General features: G+C 42.3%; 1 protein-coding gene across 13 annotated transcripts in view; it reads right to left on the bottom strand.

Moving 5' to 3' along the window:
* MED12L (mediator complex subunit 12L) overlaps positions 1-24,733 on the bottom strand; it is a 742,320-nt gene that overhangs the window by 29,710 nt on the left and 687,877 nt on the right. For 11 of the 13 annotated variants that reach the window (XM_068280808.1, XM_068280810.1, XM_068280809.1 and 8 more), the window contains 5 exons: positions 23,309-23,677; positions 18,048-18,198; positions 17,190-17,407; positions 9,608-9,691; positions 6,514-6,734 (listed from right to left, as the gene is read on the bottom strand). In XM_068280808.1, the coding sequence (XP_068136909.1) occupies positions 6,514-6,734; positions 9,608-9,691; positions 17,190-17,407; positions 18,048-18,198; positions 23,309-23,677 (1,043 nt within the window). The remainder of the gene's footprint in view (positions 1-6,513; positions 6,735-9,607; positions 9,692-17,189; positions 17,408-18,047; positions 18,199-23,308; positions 23,678-24,733) is intronic. The other 2 variants (XM_068280818.1, XM_068280820.1) reach the window with 2 other exon arrangements.

The raw sequence follows: 24,733 nt of genomic DNA, 5'->3' as shown, positions 1-24,733 counted from the left end.
GGCAGGGGAGAATTTTCTGGAAAAAAAAGCACAGGGATGAAGCTTGCCCTGAAGTCCTGAACGTTGAGACAATACTGCTCCTACTCCAACCTCCGAGGCATCCACCTCCACTATAAATGGGTAAGCAACATCTACATGACGTAATATGGGAGCAGAACAGAATGCCTCTTTCAGAGAGGAAAATGCCACAACTGCTTCTTCTGACCAATGAGTGGCATCAGCCCCTTTTTTTGTCAAATTAGTAAGCGGAGACACCACCGAAGAGAACCCCTTGATAAATTTTCTATAATAATTTGCGAATCCCAAGAATCTCTGTAGTGCTTTAAGCCCAGATGGTTGTGGCCAATCCCTTACAGCAGAGACCTTCTTGGGATCCATGGACAACCCTGATGTAGAGATAATGTAACCAAGAAAGGCAATCTCCTTTACCTCGAAAACACATTTCTCTAATTTCGCAAACAATTGATTCTCCCTGAGTCTTTGTAACACATACTTTACATGTTGGCGGTGTTCCGTGATATTTTTAGAAAATATCAAGATATCATCTAAGTAGACGATTACAAAGCGACCCAGTACCTCCCTAAAAATCTCGTTGACGAACTCCTGAAAAACTGCAGGAGCGTTACACAACCCAAAGGGCATCACCAAGTATTCGTAATGCCCCTTGGGAGTGTTGAATGCCGTCTTCCATTCATCTTCCTCCCTGATACGGATCAAATTGTAGGCCCCCCTTAGATCCAACTTAGTGAAAACAGAAGCCCCGGGAACCTGTGTAAATAAATCGTCGATTAGCGGTAGTGGATACCGATTCTTAATCGTGATCTTATTTAGACCCCTGTAGTCAATACAGGGGCGCAAACCACCGTCTTTTTTCTGAACGAAAAAGAATCCCGCTCCTGCAGGAGATCTTGAAGGGCGGATGAAACCCTTCTGCAAATTTTCCTGAATGTACTCGTCCATGGCCAATTTTTCCGGGGACGAGAGGTTGTATAGGTGGCCCCTGGGTGGCATGGTTCCTGGTTTCAAATCTATTGGGCAATCAAAAGGTCTATGGGGGGGTAATTGATCTGCTGCCCTAGGACAAAAGACATCAGCATATTCCTGATATTGTGGAGCTACTCTTTCCACTTGAATCTTAGTAGTACACAAAACTACATTCTGTAAACAATGTTGTGTACAATAAGGCGACCAAGTAGTCAACTGCCCATTCCCCCAATCAAACTGAGGAGAATGTAATCGTAACCAGGGCAACCCTAGTATCACCGTAGAGGTAGACATCTTTAAAACGAAAAACTGTATGACCTCCCTGTGCAGAGCTCCCACTTGCAGCGAGAGGGGAGGTGTCTGACACAGTGGGGACTTTCCTTGCAAAGGAGTGTCATCAATCGCTGTAACATATAAATGTTTTCCTACCGGAAGTACAGGGATATTTAAACTTAAAGCAAAGCTTAAATCTAAAAAGTTAGCTGTTGACCCGGAATCTACAAATGCTGTGGTAGGAAAGTTCTGCCCTTCCCAATTTAGGGAACAGGGCAATAAAATTTTTTCTTGTTTTGGAGGTAAAACAATTCCGCTTAGGGTGGTACCCCCTACCACACCTAAGCCGAGGAGTTTCCCGACTTCCTACCACAGTTTTGTGCAATGTGGCCCTTTTCCCCGCAGTACATGCAAAGACCCTCTCTGCGTCTTTTTGACCTTTCCGCTTCCGTGAGGCGCCCGTGGCCTAACTGCATCGGCTCCTCAGTCTCAACTGCTGCCGAGCTACTGGCCCCAGAAGTCCTAGAGTACATGGGGTACCTGCCCTTCTTGTTGTACCTCAGACGCCTATCTATTTTAATAGACAGCGTAATAGCCTCATCTAGATCTTTGGGTTCCGGATGACTAACCATCACGTCAGTTACTGCTTCTGACAACCCATCTAGGTATCTATCCAAGAGTGCATATCGCTCCCATCTAGAGGACACAGCCCACTTCCTAAACTCTGACGCATACTCCTCAGCAGTACTGCGTCCTTGTCTAAGGTTTTTGAGCTTACGTTCGGCCGTGGCGGCACTATCTGGATCATCGTAGATGACCGCCATGGCCTTAAAAAACTCCTGGACAGAAGACAGAGCAGGATGCTCATCAGGTAAGCCATAAGCCCACGTCTGGGAATCTGCATGCAATAGAGTCTTGATAAGAGTGACCTTCTGAGCCTCGGTTCCCGAGGACACAGGTTTCATCTCAAAGTAAGACAGCACTCTGTGACGGAAATTCTGGAAATCTGACCTTGTGCCTGAAAATTTCTCAGGAATGTTCATTTTAGGCTCGCTAAGAGCCGGGGGAGGTAGAACGTTAAGTGGTGATTGCAACCTTTGGACAGTCTCATTTAACTGAGTAATCTGAGCCTGCTGTGCAGTTACAGTAATCTTCAGCTGTTCTAACTCTGCCCTTACAGTCTGAAGCTGGTTTATCACCCCCTCCATCTTACTTCTTTATGGTCTGTGTTTCTGTAACGATTGGTGTCAGCAAGAGGCACAAATATCTGATTAAGTGGTGATATACAGAATCAGCACTAATGCAGATATGTTAGAGTGAAATAGTCAGTATCTTCCTGATGGTAAATCAGCGGAAGGCTCACTAACACGGTAAGTGCCTGAAATGATCTACTCAGACCAGTGTCACACCCCGAACCTTGATTATTGGGGATCCGCAGTATCGCCAATAATACAAGGATAGACCCGATTATATAGCAATCTGCGGAATTGCTAATAATGCGGGTAGATGTAAAGCAGTGGACACACGATCAACATGGAAATAAACAAAGCAGTAAATATTTACAAAGTTGTGGAAATATCCACCACACGGCAATTCCTCAGAGGTGTGGTTACCTCTGAATGGGAACCCCGTGTGTGAGATCCCCCAAAGTGGCAGTGGAGGAATCTCAGCCTCTGGCAGTAACGGTCTGCTAGGGCCGGCGTCTCAGGGAGGCAAGCCTCAGATAATAACCCAACAGTGGGAGACGTTCCACTGAAGGGAGCAAGGTCAGACGGAAAGAGGTTCGGCAACAGTACAGGCGGCAACAGTACAGAGACGTGAGACGAGAGAATAGTCAGGAACCAAGCCAATAGTCGTTAACGGTACGGGCTGGCAGAGTACAGAATCAGGAAGCAGAAGAGAAGTCAAGACAGGCACAGAATCATACACAGAGAATCAATAACAATAATAATCTCCTAGTCTAGGTGTGAAGTCCTTGGTTTCAACACCTGGGATCTAGTCTAAGGTCTGAGTGCTGACACAGGGTATCGCAAACACAGACGAAGTGTGACTGAAAAGCACTTCCTTATATACTGCCTGGGAGAGAAGTCTCCACCCCAGGCAGCAACCAATCAGAGCAGGCTAAAATGTCAGCTGACCTCCAGGTCAGCTGACACGCTTTCTAAGAGTATAAAGGCGTGTCTGGCGTGAGGCCGCACCCCCTAGAGGCAAGATGGCAGAACCCTGGTGAACAGCATGTTGGTGAGTTTGGAGCAGAGTGCTCGGACGGGTGTGCGATGCGGATGCGGACGAATTTCCGCATCCCGCGTTGGAAGGTCCGCTTGCCGTACTGGATGCGACCATATTTCCGCAATCCATCCGGCGTTGCAGATTTTTCGTTACAATAGCTGTGGCTAGTTGCTGGGTGCGCACTCATACTATCTGAATTATCTGGAATTGACCTTGGCTTGTATTTGACCATGTTTGTCTGCAGTTTAACTAATCATTGTTTGTTACTTGGATACTCTTGCATGCTACCTGGACCGACCCTTGCTTGATACCAGGATACTTTTGCAAGCTGCCTGAACTGGCCTTGCTTGTACTCTCTTGCTTGGATCAACCATTGCCTGTTTCCTGAACTATCTGTCATCTTGCTGGCAAATGTCGTTGAGGGCCTCATCCTCCTAAATCAAAGGTACTGGTCCTGTTTGATACTTGTGAACTGTTGAACTTTGCTATACTTGCCCCAGTGGGGTTCTGGCGGGTTATTATCCACTCTACTTCAGTCTGTATGCCTTGCACATTAAGACCTGGGGGTAACCGTAGTCAGGAGACAAATAGTGTCATGATCACGCAGGGTCTTGTCTATAGGTGAAGACCGTGGGCCCGGGCTCAGAGCCGTGGCACTAGATTGGGGCATAGGAACTGATTGTGGACATAACCTGTCAAGCCTTACACCACTGTTACATTTTGAAATCCTTATTGGCGCAATACAAATACCACTAATGAAAACAAAAGATTTAACTAGGGGGAGACAAAGACTACCAATGAAAACAGAAGCTTTACTGGGGAGAATAAAGGCACTTTGAAGGATTGTATTCAGTGAATGGTTGCAGTGAAGCAGTACAAACGTCAAAGTTTAGTCCGCATGCCACGTGACTACTTGTATGGTGTACAGTTACTCTTTATCGTTTAAATAGATTCCTTTCCAAAATGTGGAAAGAGGCCCTGTGATTTCTAGTTAGACCTTTGCTCATATGTTTTTTACTTTTATCAAGTTGAAGCCAGGGTAGCAAATTTCATACATGACAAACAAGTCATACAGATGTCCTTCTGACTCTTGTGAAGTGGGATTTTAATGGCAGAGTTGCTTTAAGTTCAAACGCATGCCTTCTTTCTAGATTTACACAAGAATAAATATATACTTCTCAGCTGAAAACAATTATAACAATATCCTAAAGCCTACAGGCCCAGACGGCATTTAGACATTTAACAGCATTCCAAGTGTTGAATAACGGTCCCGCCGGCACTGCATAGTTTTACAGGATGTATGTGTGCATGTGTATGATGGGTGAGCTTATGAAGATGTTGCTTAAAGTATACCTGGCCCAAGGCAAAGCAACCTAAAGTAAGCACAGAGGTCTGTTCATGCTGGATCTACATACCTCAGTGTGTTGTCCATTTCTCTCCTCGTTCCCTGGTCTCAGTAATCACTCATTCCATAACAAGAAGAGGTAGGTTTGCCACGATGTTCCTTCTATCACCCTCCCATTCCCTCCTCTTAAGTACATAAAAGAACATTTGAAAGCATTGCCTGTGTGCAAAAACATTTACTTTTAGTGTAGAGAGCAGAAAGAAGTTTGTGCTGCTCTGCTAATCGAGTGCTAGGGATAAGAGAGAACGTTGTTGCGGAAAGCAAGATGTTCTGCATTGCACTTTCCCCTTCAGAGTGGAAGTTCTGGCTTGGAAGGCAAAAGTGTAAAGGTCGCCATACATCTAGTGATGATGGGCAGATTCGACCAAGAGACAAATTTCTCTCTAATCTAATCTGATTAGAGAGAGATCTGTCAGCTGCCCATACACCACAGGCCGATTCCCAATCAATTTCATGCTGAAATCGATCTGGAATCAGTCTTGTGATGCTGCATCCAACCGCCTCGCCGCCTCAATGCATTCCCCCTAATGTTAAGTGTCCCTCCAGTGCCCCGTGCATGTTATACATTACCTGTCCATGACCTCCGCTTGTCCCCGCTGGATCCAGGCGCATTCTATTCTTCATACATGAGTGCCACGTGGTTGCCTAGTGACGTGGCTGTGTGTATGACGGCTGATGTCATACATGCACCATTAATAGGAAACCACGTGGGGGACATGTGTATGTAGAGCGGAATGCGCCCGGAGCAGCGGAGGACAAGCGGAGGTCATGGACAGGTAATGTATAACATGCACGGGGCACTGGGGGGACACTTAACATTGGGGGGACAACGCCAGGGTTTTTGTGACGTTTGTCGATCAACCTGAAATTGCACGCCATTACCGCCACACGACTTATGTGACCAATTTCGTCCTGAAATTGGTTGCACTGTCAGTCAGCCATACATTTGGCGGCACCGATTTTTATCCGATTCAATTATAATAATCAAATCGGATGGTTGATCAGCCGCCAAGGGCATGATGTATGGCTACAATACAGACAGGTTTTGGACTAACCCATCTCCTCATGGGGGATTCTTAGGGTTTTGTTTAGTTTCAAAAGCACTTAGTGAATGGCAGTTGCTCTTTCTAACTGCCATGAAACTGTGCAGCAAGCAGGGAGGCTGACCAGCATCTTTGTATAAATCCTTTTCAGGGAATGTCTTTATAAAGAATAAAAGCCATGCTGAGAATCCCCCATGATGAGATGGGCTAGTCCAAAACCTGTTGGTAATGTCAGATTTCTACTACCTACTGTAAGTGACAGCAACATAGGAGAAAAGTAATTTATGGCTCATTTTACTCTGGAAGAAACATATTTCTTATCTGTATATGTTTACATGCATTTTAAATTTTAAAATTTTCGCGCTAGTGGTCCTTTAATAGCAGAATGTAGGAAGACGAGTGGATGCTGCTGCACTAGCTGGCACAGCAAGGTGACACTGCACAATAGTAAAATGATGTTATCTAGGTATTTGAAACATGGAAGAACATTTGTTTCATGCTCTATACACAGAGGTAAATTATATAACCAATTTCAGTTCACACATGCCATGTACTGGTGTAATTTGATTAGGACCTTACCGTTGAGAACTTGCCATGGATTGTATGTAGGCAGCTCCCTGCTGCTGCACATATCCGGTGCTCTGTTGCTGCATCTGCCGCAGTCGTTCTATTAAGGCGGAGCTTGGAGGAGTAGTGGGATTGGTCCGGGGATTATAAGTAGGTGAGAGTAGGACATTCCCGCTTTGATTCTGCTGTACTGGTACCTGAGTGCCATACATTGTATACCCATGTAGAAGGGGCTGATACACAACAATACATATACATAAGTAACATTACAACAAAGTGTTGAAAGTCTATAACCTACTAAGTTTTTAGAGTGTATGTGTCTTTAAAGTGTTTATTATGTGTATATATGTAGATTATGTTTACTATAGATAGATCTTTAAAGATGGTGCATGAACCAAAGTAGTTTATTTTGGTCACAGCGTGATTGGTAAATTAGGCACTGCACAGACTGCAATGTATTTGGTGACTAGGGCGAAAACTGAGTAAACTGGGCACCAGGGAAAAGTTATTATATAGCTGAAGTCTGGCAACCGGAATAGCAGGTGGTGAGGGTTGATAATGGGCGCCTATATTAGCCAAACTGCGGATATCGGCACTAGAGTTACAGTATAGCCAAATTATGGATATGGGCAATAATGCAATTAACGGGTGCAGGAGTTTGGTTACCATATAGCAGAACACTAGGTTAGTGTAGGGGGTTAGTTTTAGTCATAGATAGAGTGGGTTAGCGTTTGGAATAGGTGGGGGAGCCGATAGTAGAATATTCAGGCAACAGCAGGCGCCCAAGTTACCATGCATTATTATTAAATGTATGTGCATAAATGGCTGTTTGTCTTAGGGCCCTTTTACACTTAATGCGTTGGTATGCCTTAGCATGCGTCAGTATGCGTTGGAATGCGCGTTTTTTCCATAGCAGTGCATTGTGAAAAAGCTTTCAGTGAAAAAGCATATAGTGGGAACTGTGCCATAGAACACATGGACATTACTTTGAAAATCAGTTTTCTTTCAGTTATAACTGGGAGCAACTGATTTAGTGTAAAGGGGGCCTAAAGGTGGCAACACGTGATACAATTAAAAGATCCTATTTTTCACCAATTCGATTTCAGTTGTCCCAAAAAATCGGGAGCTTTTCTTTGTTTTCTATCGATAAATCCGATCAAGTTTCCCAATTTTTTCGATTTTTGGAGATTGGACATGTTGGAAATTTCAGACCAACTTTATCAAGAATTGTATGGTGTGTGATGGATTGTAAATTACTTGATGTTCAGTTCTAATCAATTTTTTTTAAGCTTCCAATTATTTTATTCATGATTGGGGAAAATTGAACATAGGTGTGTGATATAAAAAGTAGAAAACCGAGAGCCCAATATAGTGTAGTATGTATTGGAAGATTGGTGAGAGGAAATAGAACGTAAGTAGTATACTTACAAACCAGGGTTACCTTCAAGGCAACCACTGAAAAGGCAGGTGGGGAGAACAAGCCTGTCCCCACTCAGGATTAAGACGTCGCTCTCTGTGGATAGGGGAAAAGGGAGGGTGTGACACCCTTCCACCAAGGGTGGATAGCTTGATGAGTAGAGATGTACAGAGGCGCCAGTAGGATAAAAATCACTAAAATGTTTAAACCGTTCGGGATGCGGTGGTGGACCAGCCAACCCAAAACAGACCAAAGTACTGTCGGTTAAAGTAGTAAACAATTTATTCACATACTCCTAAGACAAGTTGCAACGCGTTTCACAGGCAAAATCCCGCTTCTTCAGGCAATAAACAACAGGAGAAACACACAGCACAGAGTCAAATCTATGCTTGGCACCTCTCACAGAGGTGCCAAGCGTAGATTTGACTCCGTGCTGTGTGTTACTCCTGTTGTTTATTGCCTGAAGAAGCGGGATTTTGCCTGTGAAACGCGTTGCAACTTGTCTTAGGAGTATGTGAATAAATTGTTTACTACTTTAACCGACAGTACTTTGGTCTGTTTTGGGTTGGCTGGTCCACCACCGCATCCCGAACGGTTTAAAAGTTTTTAGTGATTTTTATCCTACTGGCACCTCTGTACATCTCTACTCATAGGTGTGTGGTACATTGGTCAGATTTTTGAATTGTTACAATCAGTCAGAAAAATTGATTGCTATTCTTGAATTGAACATATATTTTAAAAATAGTATGGTGTGTGGCCCCCTTAAGGGTTTCTGCTCCTTCCCAACTTTTGCAGAGACTGCCCTCACCTATTCTAATCTCAGATCATCAAAGAAAGAATGTGTCAGCCTACTGTCACCAATGGTATCTAGTGTATAATAAAACCATTAAGAAAGGGGGGGGGGGGGGGAATGTGAGGAAGCAGCGATACTGGAGGACAGGAGACTAGTGGTGACTTGGGGTTAGACCCCGAGGATGGATACATATTACATGAAGTAAAACTCTGAATTGTCAGAAGCAGAAATGGATACTGCTAGTTGATCTGTTAGCTTGGATTGCTATACAGTAATTATTGCGAGATGTTATGTTGTGTTATATTATACTGTTTTAGGATATGTTCAAGCCTGTGAGTCCAGACTTTTGCCTTATGATGGTTCCTCTTTTGCATGTATTTCTGCTATAGCGTACTATCATAGTAAGTTCTTTCATACGTTGTTGTATTTCATTTTTGTGCAATTCACAATAAAAAAAAGTTTAAAAAATAAAAATCATTGAAGGACAACTGTAGTGAGAAGAATGTGGAGGCTACCATATGTATTTTCTTTTAAACAATACCAGTTTCTTGGCAGTCCTGCTGATCTATTTGGCTGCAGTAGTGTCTGAACAATACCAGAAACAAACATGCAGCTAATCTTGTCAGAACCGACAATATTGTCAGAAACACCTGATCTGTTGCATGCTTGTTCAGGGTCTATGGCTAAACGTATTAGAGGCAGAGGATTAACAGTACTGCCAGGCAGCTGGTATTCCTTAAAAAGAAAATAAATATGGCAGCCTCCATATTCTTCTCGTTATAGTTTTCCTTAATTTAATATAACAGGCTTTCCTTGTGAACGGAAAGTGTCCCATGCAGTTAGGCGGGTGAGTGAAAGGAAGATCTGCTAAATGGGATATATTGTAGTCATGTTACCTGTGCTTGCTGAATGCCAGGGTAGGCTTGCGCCGGTGGCCGTACCTGCTGGGTAAACATAGTGGCTGGTTCCATTGTTTGACCCTGCATGTAAATAAACAAGAGAAATAGAACACATTGTATATCATTGCATATAGTTACAGAACATTTCTGGTTAGTGCATTGGGATAGTATTGTTTTCCAGCAAGCTGAAATCCAGTAGCCTATTACTATTACTCTGGACCATACATGTCAAACTTCTGGCCTGTGGGCCAAATCCAGCCATCTAAGCCATCAGTTTTGTCCCTTGGGTGGTTTCCCCACTTTGCATTATGTTTGGTCCACTCTAGACCACCAGAGAAGCTATATGGGGAGGAGGAAAGCATTAGACACCAGGGAACTGTATAGGGGAAGGAGGGGGCCACTAGACACCAGGGAACTGTATAGCGGAGGAGGGAGCCACTAGACACCAGGAACAGTATAATGGAGGGAGGACTACTAAACTTCAGGGAACTGTATAGGGTTTGAAGGGGGGAGGGGGGGCTTTAGACACCAGGGAACTATATAGGGGTTGGACAGGGGGCCATTAGACACCAGGGAACTTTAAAAGGAAGAAAGATGGCCACTAGACATTGAGGTTGGCCCGCGACTTGGTCTTAGAGCTACATTTTTTCCACTTTGTAAATAAGTTTGACACCCCTGCGCTAGACGTTTACATTATACAGTAAATACCTAGTTAACCAACCTTCTGAAAAATGGTGCATCAGAGCTCAGTGGGCATTAGGGTGCTCATTTAAACACTTTGAAAAGCAATCACGAACAACAGTGTTAAGTGACCTATGCACCTTTACCACACACAGAGATTGTACAATTGAATTATAAGTTGTGTGGCCAGCTTAACCCTACTTTGCATTAACCCAAATACCCCGAATAAACCTTCTAAACTAGCATACTTACCATTTTTGGTAAAAGAAACCGCACTGGGGGTGCTGGGCTTACCAAACTCTCCCTAAATCCAGCCCTCTGTATGTAGATGATTTGAATGAGAATGTGAATGAAAGAACACACTGAGCTGAGGACAAATAAGGATCCCAAGAAAAGGCAGGCAAAGAGGGATACTGTCCTTCTCAGTCCAGTATTCTCATTTATTGTAACAGGATAAGGACAATGGCGTAGCAATAGGGGGTGCAGAGGTTGTGACTGCACTATGGCCACTGGGCCAGAAGAGTCCCATGGGGCCCTCCCTCAACCGCAGTATTAGCTCTCTATTAGTCCTGTGCTGGTAATATTCACTTCTATAGTTGCTTTGAATAGTAGTAATCATTAACAAGCTGTTCCCAATCCCCTTCTTGCAGCTCTGACACTGTGGATGTTCTTGGCAGGTTTTTGTTGCACCATATCAATTGTTATGTATAGAGTACTTTGGGGCCCAATGTAAAACTTGCATAGGGGCCCACAGCTCCGTAGCAATCACTGGATAAGGACATTTAAATATATGTCACATCTGCAGTTTGTCCAAAGAAACTAGGATGAGCTGCACTTGGAGCAAATAAAGAGGCATGCGAGAGGTATGGGCGCAGGAGACTTGGGCGCAGGATACAGCCAGTATATGGCTGATCCTGCTGCTGCACAAGTTCCTGGCTGTGTTAAATACTATTCCCTCTCCATGGATAGTGGGGGTATAAAATAATTTGGCTTCCAGCAATTGCTGGAAGCCGAATTATTGTGTTTTAAAAGTAACTTCAGCTCAGTCTTCTGACGGCGCCAAAGTTATTCCCTGTGCGCTGCTGTAGCCGTAATTCCTATTACGGCCTATGGTGGCGCCGCCTGCGCCCAAGTCTCCTGCGCTGGATTAACAGTGTTCGAGTAAAGAGGACCTTCAGAAAGAAGAGGACTATGCACTCGATGAAGAAGACCCTTTGGAGAGTATGGTAATTTTATCTTCACATGTTCATTTTAAAAGCTTTAAAAGCTTTCCCAGAGATGAGCCTTAAGGTGGCCACACACCATACAATCTTTTAAATATCTGTTCAATTTAAGAATTGCAAGCAATTTTTCTAACGGTTGTAACATTTCAAAAATATGACCAATGTACCACACATCTATGTTCAATTTTTCCCCAATTATGATAAAAATGATTGGAAACTGAGAAAATTGCTTGGGTGTGTATATTAATAAATTGACAATCTAACACACACCATACAATCTTTAGAGAAATTGAAGAAACATATCTGGCATTCCGGACAGATAAAAATCGAAGAAAATGGGAAATCCGATCGGATTTTTCAGTCGAATGAAAAAAAAAGCTTTCGATGTTTTCGGGAGATCCGATCGTTTTTATCGAATTGCCGCAAAATCGGATCATTTTATTGTATCGTGTGTGGCCACCTTTAGTACTGAAACCAAATTGAATGCATGTTTCTTGTGTGGCTACTCTGTCGTGGGTTTCAAATGGCAAACTTTGGCAGAAAGTAAGGTGTGTTGAAGCAGCAGTAAGAAGAGTTTCCCCATTCACTGGGCAATGTTGCCATAAAAATGTCATACTAATCTGACCCCTGGCCAAAAGAATCCAAGACTGAGAACTGTGTTTCTGGCCAAGAAAGACCTTTTGTTCAACAAGTGAAAGGAGTTTATTACAGCAAGAGGTCAGCTACAATAATCAGTATCAGCTATTTCAGCTGACCGTCGTATTGTCTATGCATGCCTAAACTAAATACCCCAGATTGTATAAAAGGGGATCAGTACATAAAACCTGATTTCCAAAAACTGATCCTGCAAACAAACCTAAAAATATCAGTCATTGGGGCTGTACCATTTGCAACCCTTGTCTGTGTTTTGGGACCGTTGCTGAAATGTCAGTGAATTAGGAGATTGCAGTCATGCACACAACCACAACAACTTTCCTTTAATAGAACCTGGCAGGCCGAGATTTATTTACTACAAATACAATTTGCTATGGGTGTATGCATGTCACAGGAATAGCACAGAAAGTAATGCACTAATGTGGCTCAGGAGAGGGTTGCAAGCTCCTGTCAAGTTTAAAAAATGCCAATAGGCAAAAATATTGTCTCCTTAGAAGTACGTATGGCGATACTTAGTGAGACATAAAGATTTGCAGAGCACCCTGTGGCTACAAATGACCCATAGCATTCCCCATGGATTTCCCTTTCACTCTTTCATCCACCCTTCTTTTTGTGTTCATTTAACAAAACATTCTCTCAAAAACAATCCTGATTTTACTACTCTATAAAACTCATATTTTTTTTTTGTCCCGCTTGCCAAAAGCAGTGCAGAACGCTTGTTAAATGCTGTGAACAGTGGCATTGTCAGCTATGTATTTCAGCTCAGTTACACACCAATGGCATGCCATTGCCTGTATATGGTCAGCTTCATGGGAAAGGAAACCTTTTTGGAGGCTTCTCATACTACAGGAGTGACTGCATGTTGTGTGAGGTTGATTTTAGCTCAGGACACGGGGTTTGGGAATGCAGACCACAACTGAGATAATAAGCTAAGCCTGCTGCTTCAATAACTGGACAAATGACTGCTCTGTTTATTTGTCATCTATGTTGGTGGCTGGCACCCTCTTCATACGCCCTGGTAACACATGCTCGCCTATACAGTGAATTCCTCAAATAATCCTTTCCTAAAAACAAAGGTGTATGTCTGACCCTATTATTTTCATTGAAACACCTACTGCGCCTTAAGTAAATAATGATAGCGGCTCCCCATTCACACAATCTGACGCAATGTTGTTGTACAAATAAAGTTTGATATTGAAAGTTGTCAGCGGAATTAGTACATCCTGTGTAAGGCCACAAACTGAGTTACCATAATATTTTATTAAGACTAGGGGGAAAGGGGGGGACGTGAATTATTCCACTGTGTTGTTTGTACTGTTAGCAATTACATCTGGAATATATGTCCTTGAAAATACCTCAGGAGGGATGTAGGTTACTAGGCAATGCAAACATTGTGATTATTATTGTTTATCGAGTTGTAAAATGCGGAGGGGTCAGTTCATGTCACACATTCTATATGTTTGTGCATTGGATCCCCTCTTGTGCATAACCTACAGCAAGGGGTGTGAACAGTAGTAAGTCTGGGATTGGCAGCAGTTGAAAGGTTAGCATTGGTCCCAAGAGGAGAGCAATGAGCCATGTAATGACCTCAAGCAATCCATTATTTTTACTCCTGAAGGTGATAAAACTGTTATTTTGTTTGTCAGTGATTTCCAGATAATCAAGCTTTACTCATAAGTGAAATTAACTTTTTTCCCTCTGAACACAAATTCAGTTTGATACAGTTTAAAATCTAAGCTGCACTATAATTCATAAAACATAAAAATCTACACTGACCCAGGAACAGAAAGAAACTGAGCCAATCAAAGCCAGGAGCTGGCAATTAGCTAGCCGCTGGTGAAGTAACCAACAGATGGAGGCTAAATTCCTGTCTCACCCACTGAGAATTAGCATGCTAGGATACATTTTTGCTAATCATTAGTTGAAAGTTTATTGTTTTTCATTTAAATTGATTGTTTTGGCTGCATAGTGTAATGGTTAAGGCTCTGACACAGGAGACGTGGGTTTGAAACTCGGCTCTTCCTGATCAGCCAGCACCTATTCAGTGAGGGGTCCTTGGGCAAGACTCCCTAACAATGCTACTGCCTATAGAAATTCTGCACAGCTTTGCACTGGATCAGGCAGTATAAAGCTAGTGATTGTGGTGGCATTCTGATCAACATTTAATTCATTTTATGGTATAATCTGATTGTTATTGGTGGTTAAACAATTAATATTTAAATATTGATTTTTAATAGGCATGTGTTTGTTTCCCTGGTAAAGCATATGCTATAATAGTGCAAGCCTACTATTTAGTGCAAGCCTACTTTCAGACTTGATGAATCATTATATTCTTGGACTTGGAGCCATTTAATCATCAATTGGATTCAAACAATCAGATTGGATAGTGGGAGTGGCTAAAATGGGTGAGCAGATTATACAATGTGGACACCTGGTGAGGATTAGAGAAGAGGTGGGAGATCAACACAGGAGGGTGGAGCACATAGGATGACCATGCAGGATGAGCATGGGGAGGAAAAGAATGTGACTGGTAGGACAGGTGAAAGAGATTTAGTCAGCTATATTTAAAGTGAGCGTGTCTTCTTAGAAACGTCAGAGCTGCTTGTGCTGCTTTTTCTTATTACTCAAGTTCATCCCATGGCATTGCCACTAATTAAGCCATGCACAAACATGCAGATCACTTCATTAATTGTATGTTTGTTCCAAGTCTATAACCAACCTAGCCTGGGCTTGACCGCCAAGGAACTAGCAATGTCTAGAAGGTCAGCAATGGCAACAGCTATTGCAATGGCAGAAATGTGAAAAAGTGCATTGATGCCATTACAGAAAGGCAATTAAAAAGCTATAAAAAGTTGTGATGCACACATATTCTGGCATGACAGGCCCCCACCCCCTATACTTTTCACAATGGCCACAATTCACTAAGATCACGCTAGTGATAATAAGGCAAGTGAAAACATGCAGTAGATAGGGAGGGGAGGAGCATATGCAGATTATAGCAAGTATATAGCCAGCCTGGAGCTTGTGTATGGCAGCCAGAGAGGGAGAGAGATAGAGTGCCTGTGTCTGTGTGTGTGGCTGTGTGTGTATGTGTTTGTGTCTGTATGTGAGTGTCAGTGTGTGTGTGTATACATATGCTTGAAGTCTCTCTTTCTCCCTCTCTGTGTGCCTGCTGTGTGTATTTCTCTCTATATAGAGTGCCCTTTTGAATAAAATACAGGAGACAGCTCAGAATCCTTCGCTTTACATTGCAATCTTGAGTAATACTCCACATAACAACAGCTCAGGCCAGGTGATAATTCCTCGCACACTTTACAGTTGTTATCATTGAAAACTTCCCTGCGAATTAACATCATGTCTTTAAGTTTAGGATTCAGTTGTTAATTTAGGGATTCAATAGTTAACGTTAGTGATTACTCTTTAACTTAAGGACAGAATCCTTATTTTAAGGATTGCATGAGGTAAATTGCTTAGTTAATACTAAATGATTTATCACCATGGTAATAACAGTAAAAACATCTCAGAATCGTTGTTAAAGACAGGAGATGAGCTTAGTGAATTGTGGCCAATATTATATAAGTCTAGTCCTGACCATTTTTTAAATATTAAGCTAGCTTGAAATGCCGTAGTGTTCTAGTGACAGATGTTTTTGGAGGCAGCCTCATGTGACATCCAGCAAACATACAGTAATGTCAAAGGCTTTAAACTGTTTTTGAATTCCATTCCACACAACAAAAGTCTTGTACTCACAACACGATTACTGCAATTTTTTTGTGACATTGTTTAACAAAGCCTAGTTAAAAAATGTTGCACAATGCAGCCACCGCAGTGATTGCTCGTTTTCAAATGACTGTCTTGTGAACGATCATTTCGATCACCATAAACTTAAAGAGGAACTGGCGCGAAAATCTTAAAATTTAAACTACATACAAATAAGAAGTATGTTTCTTCCTGAGTAAAATGAGCCATAAATGACTTCTCTCCATTTACAGTAAGTAGTAGAAATCTGACATTACCGACAGGTTTTGGGTTAGTCCATCTCTCCACAGGGGATTCCCAGTATGGCCTGTATTCTTTATCAAGACACTCACTAAAAGAGATTTATACAAAGATGCTGAACAGCCTCCCTGCTCACCGTACACTTTTTTGGCAATTGGACGGAGCAACTGCCATTCACTAAGTGCATTTCAAAAATAAAGAAATCCCTGTGAACCCCCCATGAGGAGATGGGCTAGTCCAAAACCTGTTGGTTCTGTCAGATTTCTACCACCTACTGTAAGTGACAGCAACATAGGAGAAAAGTAATTTACTGTCATTTTACTCTGGAAGAAACGTACTTCTTAATTGTATAAGTTTACATATATTTTAAATTTAAAGATTTTCGTGGCAGAGGTCCTTTAAGAGCGAAAGTACAGCAATCGCATCACACCCATTGTGTGCTGTCGTTTGGACACACTGCAGAAGATGGATCAAGGAACAAGCGTCTGTCGGATTGCAGGTCGTGGGAAGTTCCCCGATACATCTTCTGCAGTCTTTGCGTGAGTAACAAGCCATATGTTTACATTAGAAAGATGTCCAGGTTTCCTAGGATAAAAATACAGTTTCAGCCATTTTGCTATTAGCTAAGCTGCACAAAAACATGGCTGCACACAATGCCCTCACTGATGCATGAACTGCTCTCTGACATCTGAAAGTAATCAGGAGACGGCAGTTTATAACTTCATAGAAGTCATAACAGCTCATTGGCTTTAGCTTTCTACAATGACATGTGTATAAATATGTGGCATTATCTGCTGTGAGTGCAGTTCATCATCACCCCTACGATGAAAGCATTTACCACAAGGAGGAAGCATGTATGAGGTAAAAAAGAAAAAAAAAGGCTTCATGTCTTCTGCATGTGGCCTGACCTCTCTAGTGGAGGTCAAGCCAGCATCATTTAGAAGGAATGATGAATACAGGCACAACGCTTGGCTAATATTATGAAAGATCTAGAGACATGAAGCTGAAATTCCCATGAGTACCTGCTGAAGTGTTCTTGCCTGGATGTGTTGTCTGAGGAGTCTCTGCTGCTGTTGCTGCTGCTGTAGAAGTTTGAGTTGCAGTAGTTGCTGGGGGGAGGTGATGGCATGTATGGAGGGTGGCTGCATCACTGCACCCGAGCGCTTCTGTAACATATTGGATAGGGCTTGTTTCGTGTTTGAAGGAACAAACGTACCCATTGGGTCCAATCTGTGTCCACCTAAACGACAAATAAAATAAATTCACTAAACATGCTGAAAGATGTATTTACGAATCTAAAGCTTAAGTAGCATAAATAAAAAGGGAACAAGTTTAGAAATAGTAACGAAACTTTTGGAAGTTTAGAAAGTGAAGCAGAAAAAAAAATACCAGATACATAGGCTTTAATTGAGTTTCCAGCCTTAAGACAGCACTATCTAGTGTCTGTTTGCAGTACTGCAAAGCCAGTACTGTGAGGAGGATAATGTCAGGCTCCGAACAGCATCGCCTAGTGGCTGTTTAGTAAACTGCAATTTATCCAGGTGAGCAATACTTTTGTTTCTAGTATCGCTCATAATTTTTTTTTTTTTATCAAAATGGAAGTTACAACTTTATGATTTAATCTTCAATGCTGCCTGCATGTCAGAACTGATCTAGCAGCTCATCTCTAAAATATATTATTCTCTAGCTTAATGGTTTGTTCATGTTTGGTCTTCAACAAGTACCACAAACAGCATAGAGAAGGACTGCTGAAAAAGACTGAAAGAAGGTGAGGACCAAGCAATCTCTTTTCAGGTAAACCAAATGACTATTTATTTTTCCCTCAGACGTGATGTACGTGTATTAGGAAACTTTCATATTGGAGTGAATGCAATTCTTACTTGTGAGGACTTGATTCTGCAGATAGAAGTTTGGCTGCTGCTGCCCTACAATATTGTAGCTCCAGGTGGTGCCAGGCGTCTGATTTATCATTTGAGAAGAGAGAGGTGAAATATTAGGTGGCACCCGATAGAGAGTGTTCTGAGGATATTCCTGAAAGACAATAAATAGACGTATCATCATAAGGATCAGTACTTACTTTATTTCGTTTGTAATAGGGAAGGGTAAGGAACATAAAAGGAACCTAAAGTGAGAGGGATATGGGGCTGACATATTTATTTAATGTTAAACAATACCAGTTGCCTGGCTGCCGTGCTGATCCTCAGCCTCTAATACCTTTAGCCATAGACCCTGAACAAGCATGCAGGTCAGATGTTTCTGACAAAAATATGTCAAGATGAGCTGCATGCTTGTTTCAGGTGTGTGATCCAGATACTGCATGCCAGAATGATCAGCAGGACTGCCAGGGAACTGGTATTGTTTAAAAGGAAATAAATATGGCATCCTCCATATACCTTTACCTTCAGGTCCCCTTTAACAATTGGTTACTATTGTCTCTGTCCATATAGAGGACAGAGACCCTCATTTTCCATCTCTGTGACATCCCAGGCATAGATCTGAGCTCATGGTATCTGCAAAGAACATGATCTGATGATTAGAGATACATATGAATCAGAAACATCAGGCAATGGCCTGAGGTGCCCTCTAGTGTACATGGTGTAGAATATTCTAGCTTTTACACTGCCCCTGTGATGGCTTACAGCTTTCTAGTGTACCCTCCCTGTAGCTTGATCGTTTGTTTATGCTATCCCAGTCATTCTCACCCCTCCACTTTCTGGGATATTGGGAGATGGGTTTGGGGGGGGGGGGGGTTGTTGGCACTAAATACTGTATGTCAGAAATGGCCATGCCTCTAGCAAACAGTGAATGTGACACTGGGAGGAAAGTCACATTTATCTTGCACAATGCTATATCCTACATATAGGAATCTGTAAAAAGTGACAAGACAATTAATGGATGTGTGACAGAATGCAGTAGCTTGATACTACATGCTTTTCAATTCATCCTCTAAATACCGCAAGTTTACAGTGTCTGGAGGGTTACATTTTAAAAGAAACTTCTATATCTGGCTCTGTTTCCTATTTAAAATGGCTAGTTTAATTATTAGTCTGGGGGAAAGAGATTTGTGGGTTTTTCATTCCATCCTGGTCTCCACTTTCACCTCTTGCCGGAGGAATGAGAGACGTCTGTGTGGTTATACAGAGGGGAGAGACAGTGGAAGAAGAGGTAATCTGATACACATGTCAGCTTCAGATCTTACAGTGTATTTGGCATTTGACGGATTCTCACCAATTGCACATGTAGGAACATTGGAAAAAATGTACTCAGCTATTTCACAACTGTTTCTCATTTTAATGTTCAGAAGTTTCAGCAGTGCAGGCTGCAAGCTTGAAATCAACAGGCTATTTATTTGTACTACAGCTAAGTGGGATTAACTAGTACATACCCGGTGACAGCCATTCAAAATGACAAAATACATGTCTACGGATCTGACTATTGTTGCTCATGGAGCTCATATGTAATGCTGAGTAAAAGCAGACTACACCATATGTGGCATTAAAGGACAACTGAAGTGAGAGGGATATGGAGGCTGTCATAGGATTACATATTTACTATTAACATTAGTATCACAATGTTCCCAAGGTAAGAGGTGATGGCATACTACCAGGGCAGTAATTGACTGTGATGAGTGCTCTGCACATCAGGAGCCATGCCCGGCTGCATTAACATCTGTGCTTGGATCCAATAAATTAGAATATGAAAAGCACTACTCTAGTGTGTACGTATCTATGTTCTTTACCATGGATTGCACAGTCCAGTAGTCTGCCCCATTATTTTAAATAAAAGTGCAGCAGTTCTGTAGTGAGATCCATGACCAACCCTTTTTTTGTGCAGGTATGTGTATGTACAAAAACCTACTACACAGAAAGTGTACATGCTAGGGTGTGCTAAACAAGTGGGTACATGCACTGGTCAAAAACCTAGAATTAGTAAACAAACACACTACCAGTATATGCCGTTCAACCACCTGATATTTATTGAGAATCAAAGGGTTTTTTTACCTTGATTAATAATAGTTAAGTCTGTAAAAAAAGTTTTTAATGTAGCACACCATAATAATGCACAATTTTTCATTAAACGGGGTGTTACCCCACAATGTCTCAAACAGAAAGTCTCAGGGGACTGTGCACAGACCAGAATATAACCAGTTGACCATATCACTCCCTCAACATGGGGAGAGGCGGGCACGGACACCTACAATGCCAAAAGATTAAAGCATCTAATATGCTAATTGCCCGTCAAACGTGTCCGCATCACCCCATGCACTAATATCACAGTGGTCAACAGCAATAAAAATGTGCCCCCCCAAAAGCCCCCCTATGCCCCCCCGCAATCACAACACCATGCCCTGCATGCAGACATCCACATCAAGATACCAACTAACATGGGTCGTCACCCACGGAAAAATCATGACACTTGAGAACACAGTCCATGAGAGGCATATATGAAAAATATCCCACGGCAAGTCCTGCTTTCAAAATTCAATGGCATGAGATAAAGTTCCACATTAAGAAGATCGTCATAGAAAGATCACTATATTCCTTCAAGAGTCTTTTCAGACCATTTAAGGCTGGTGCACCTAGCCAAATTGCTGTAATATAAAGTTATAGGCCTATGCGGACAAAACAGTTCAGTATTTCAGCCAAGCCATATATCGTGACAACGAAGTTTCCATGCATGTAATACTTCACCATAATTGGATATACACATGAACTTTGCGGATATAGATGCCGTATGCACTGTTTCACATAGTTACCACCTCCTCCATTGATGCGATATGCAGTGTTAGCATGGACGGTTTTTAGCCTGCCCAACTGACCGCAGTGTCCACGATGTGTATCTGCGGGAGTATCAAACTCAGGGCCTCAGACTTGTATTACCCCGGCCAAGCGGGAGTTCAGTCCTTGGTAGTATACGCCATAATTCCGGGCACCGTGCTCCGATCCGGCGGGAGGGCAGAGGGGGGCAGAGAGGCACATCTCAGGCCTACGTCGACGCGTTTCGCCCCGCCCAGGGACTTCCTCAGGACGTACTGCGCAACTGCGCTGGATCACATGACCGCCTTTTATACGACCGAGAGGTCGCTTCCGCCAGAACTTCTTTTAGGCTTTCTACGCCATACTGCGCAAGTCCATTCACCTTTGTGACATCACATATTATAGGTCATATGCGCAGTAGGCCTCATAGTCCACATAGCTCCCTCTGGTGGTACAAATCCATATGTGAACATCTTCTGGATCTTTTAATATATTCACATATGACCATATGTCAAACCTGCCCAATAAAAAGTTAATGCTCTGCTGACCTCTAGTGGGCATCATTCGAATAACCCCTAGTGACTTATCAAATAGCAGACAGTACTAAATCACTCCCATTCACACCATTTAAGTTATACTTTCGGGTGGCAAAAAATCCCATCGCTTCCAGTTGCTGTCCATATGAGTCAAACCGTCTGTACCACATATACCAATCCTATCTGGTCCAACCTAATCGGATTATTTCAAGAACACCTTCAAATTTAGGTCCCTATTTAAACCTTTGGGATACAGTGTGTCCAGTGTATATATCCAATAACTCTCTTTCCTGTATAGTATAGAATCAGTCTTCTCAAATCTAATACTTGGATTCAGACAGTATATACCCTTAACCTTCAGCCCAAGAGGGCTGGATTCGTGAAATTCAGCAAAATGAGTGGAAATAGGAGTTTTGTCCCTTTTCTCTTCCTTAATAGAATCATTAATACTCCTAATGTGTTCCTGTATACGGGTTTTAAACTCTCTTTTGGTTTTTCCTACATAGTATAACCCACAAGGACACATTAGTTGATAAACTACATGCGTAGTACCACAATCAATCCTACTGTTAATTTTAAACTGCTGTTTCTTGCTAGAATCATAGAATACGTCTGTTTCATCAACAAAGGGACAGACTGAGCATTTGCTCAGTCTGCTGTTGACCACTGTGATATTAGCGCATGGGGTGATGCGGACACGTTTGACGGGCAATTAGCATATTAGATGCTTTAATCTTTTGGCATTGTAGGTGTCCGTGCCCGCCTCTCCCCATGTTGAGGGAGTGATATGGTCAACTGGTTATATTCTGGTCTGTGCACAGTCCCCTGAGACTTTCTGTTTGAGACATTGTGGGGTAACACCCCGTTTAATGAAAAATTGTGCATTATTATGGTGTGCTACATTAAAAACTTTTTTTACAGACTTAACTATTTTAATCAAGGTAAAAAAAAACGTTTGATTCTCAATAAATATCAGGTGGTTGAACGGCATATACTGGTAGTGTGTTTGTTTACTAATATGTGTATGTACAGTCTGTCCAAGGAAGAACAGCCGTCATTCACTCGCACATGGTGTGGAGTGTTCTCTTCCAGTAGTTCGGCGCCTACGCAGCACACTCCACACCACGTGCGAGTAATTGACAGCAGCGCTCCTGCAAGCGCAGTAGAGGATGACCTGGCGAGGTCGGCCTCTGCACCGTAGGGGACTGGAAGCCAGCAGCTGAGAGTGGAGCTGCGGTGAGGGACATAGCAGCTGCTAGGGGCTGGAGGAAGCCCTCAGTAAGTAGCTGTCATTTTTTCCCCAGCTCTGATATTACCTTTAAGATTGTAAGCTTTAAAGAGCAGGGCTCTTTTACCCATTTGTTATACATTTAATTCACTATGTTACATTTGACACTAATTACCAATCCTGTATTGTATCAGTGTCTATACCTGGTGTACACCACTGTATGTATTATTATGTACCCCATGTTTGCGTGTCCCTTTGTACAGTGCCACAGAATATGTTGGCGCTTTATTAATAAAATAATGATAATAGTATGGTTATAGGATGCTGAAGTGTGCATTTCTTATTGTTATAATGGTATCACACATCACAACCGCTGTTCTTGTATTCTCTCGTGAGGCAACAGCTAAAGAGTTACACACTGAAACAGCAGAGAAAACAAACAACTTTCCCTGCAACAGATGCCATCATGATGAGCCCTGTCTTCTTCAAAGGACATAAATAAAACATTTGATCAAGTAAACAATAACAAGAATAACTCAAAGAAATGTGGTCATCACACTAAAACGTGCAAAAAATCTGCAAGCAATTAGATGCACACAAAGAATTAAATAGAAACATACGTCTGTTCGTGGGTTGGGTTTGGGCTTGCGTTTTCTACTCTTAGACTTTTTTTCTTCATCAGTTGCTGACTTTATAGGATCAGATAATTCCGTTGTCTTGCCTTCTGGGTCTGTGGACATGGGAGTGTTGGGCTCATCGTCTTCCTCCTCCTCCTCTGGGGGGAGTGGTAAGGGCTCCAGGTAATAACTTGGAGGTTTAGGCTTTGGATGTTTATGATAGAGAAGTAGATGATGCTGTTCTTCATACTTTATAGCTTTTCTGTCTACACGAACTGTCCCAAACCAGGCCCAAGAGAGTGGTGCTGGGTTCTTGTGCCCTTCAAACAAGTCCCAAGGAGACACCTTTTGTTTGGTTGAAACTTGCAGGCCCTGTGCAGAAAAGCACAATAGTAAGCATGCTTAGTACGTACATGTTTCTCTGGAATTAAACCTTTAAATTAAGAGTGGGGATTGGAGGCAGTGAATTCCAGGTCAACATTTCTTAAGGTCATGTGTAGGAATTAAAAACGAATTAAAATATACAACATATTCCTGTTTCCACTTGTTCTAACTAGGGATAAGCAGGCGGAATTCGCAAAGTCATATTCACAGGAAATGTGGTTGATACTAAGTCGAGTTCTTTGAGAACCTGGGAGCCAAAAATCTCTATGAGGCCAATTTCTTTGGAAGGGAGGGGGGGATCGGCAATGGCTAATTCTTTTTCTACATCCAGTCGCATGTCCATAGAAATCTTTGCAAAGAAATTCAGACCATATAGAACCTGCATCTAGTAAAGAACAGGACTTAAGTTAACCTTATCCTTTTACACATGGAGAGTGGAGGGGGTTTCTCATTCTGTTCCCTGCTTTCACTCTAGCTGTAGGAAGAGACGGAGACAGTTGGATTGCATTGACAGGGTCCGTGAGTGTATAAAGACAGTAGCAGTAATTAGATTTTTTGGTGGTACACAATTCAAAGCCAAAGGCAATCAATCTGCCATTCCAGATACTGTATATCACTGTGAGCATTTGAGGAAAATACACTGCAAATGCATATAGCTGACACTAAGTAAAATTAATCTGATGGCTCTGAACTTCAGGTTTTGGACGAGTCCAGCTTCCCACGGGGGATTCTCAATATTTCTTTTATATTGACGTAAAGGCATCCCCTGAATGGCAGACCTCCAACTACTAGTTTAGTGCATGCCTGAGTAAGCAGGTTGGACAGTATCTGTAAGGGCTGTTGAGAGGAAGAAAAAAACTTTCAGAATCCCTCATAAGGATATGTATTAGCCCAAAACCTGTCAGAAAGAGCTTCAGGATCATCAAATGAATCATACCTTTAGTAAGAAGCAGCTTCATCGGATAAAGGGCTATATTCAGCTGAGAAAGCATGGCCTTTACCGATCCTTTTACTACTAGTTTCCCTAATTTATTAACCTTTCAG

This window comes from Hyperolius riggenbachi, chromosome 4 (genome assembly GCF_040937935.1).
Source record: "Hyperolius riggenbachi isolate aHypRig1 chromosome 4, aHypRig1.pri, whole genome shotgun sequence".
In the NCBI taxonomy this organism is placed as follows: domain Eukaryota; kingdom Metazoa; phylum Chordata; class Amphibia; order Anura; family Hyperoliidae; genus Hyperolius; species Hyperolius riggenbachi.
Note: the sequence above shows the minus strand (reverse complement) of the source record. Positions and strands in the feature narration are given on the sequence as shown.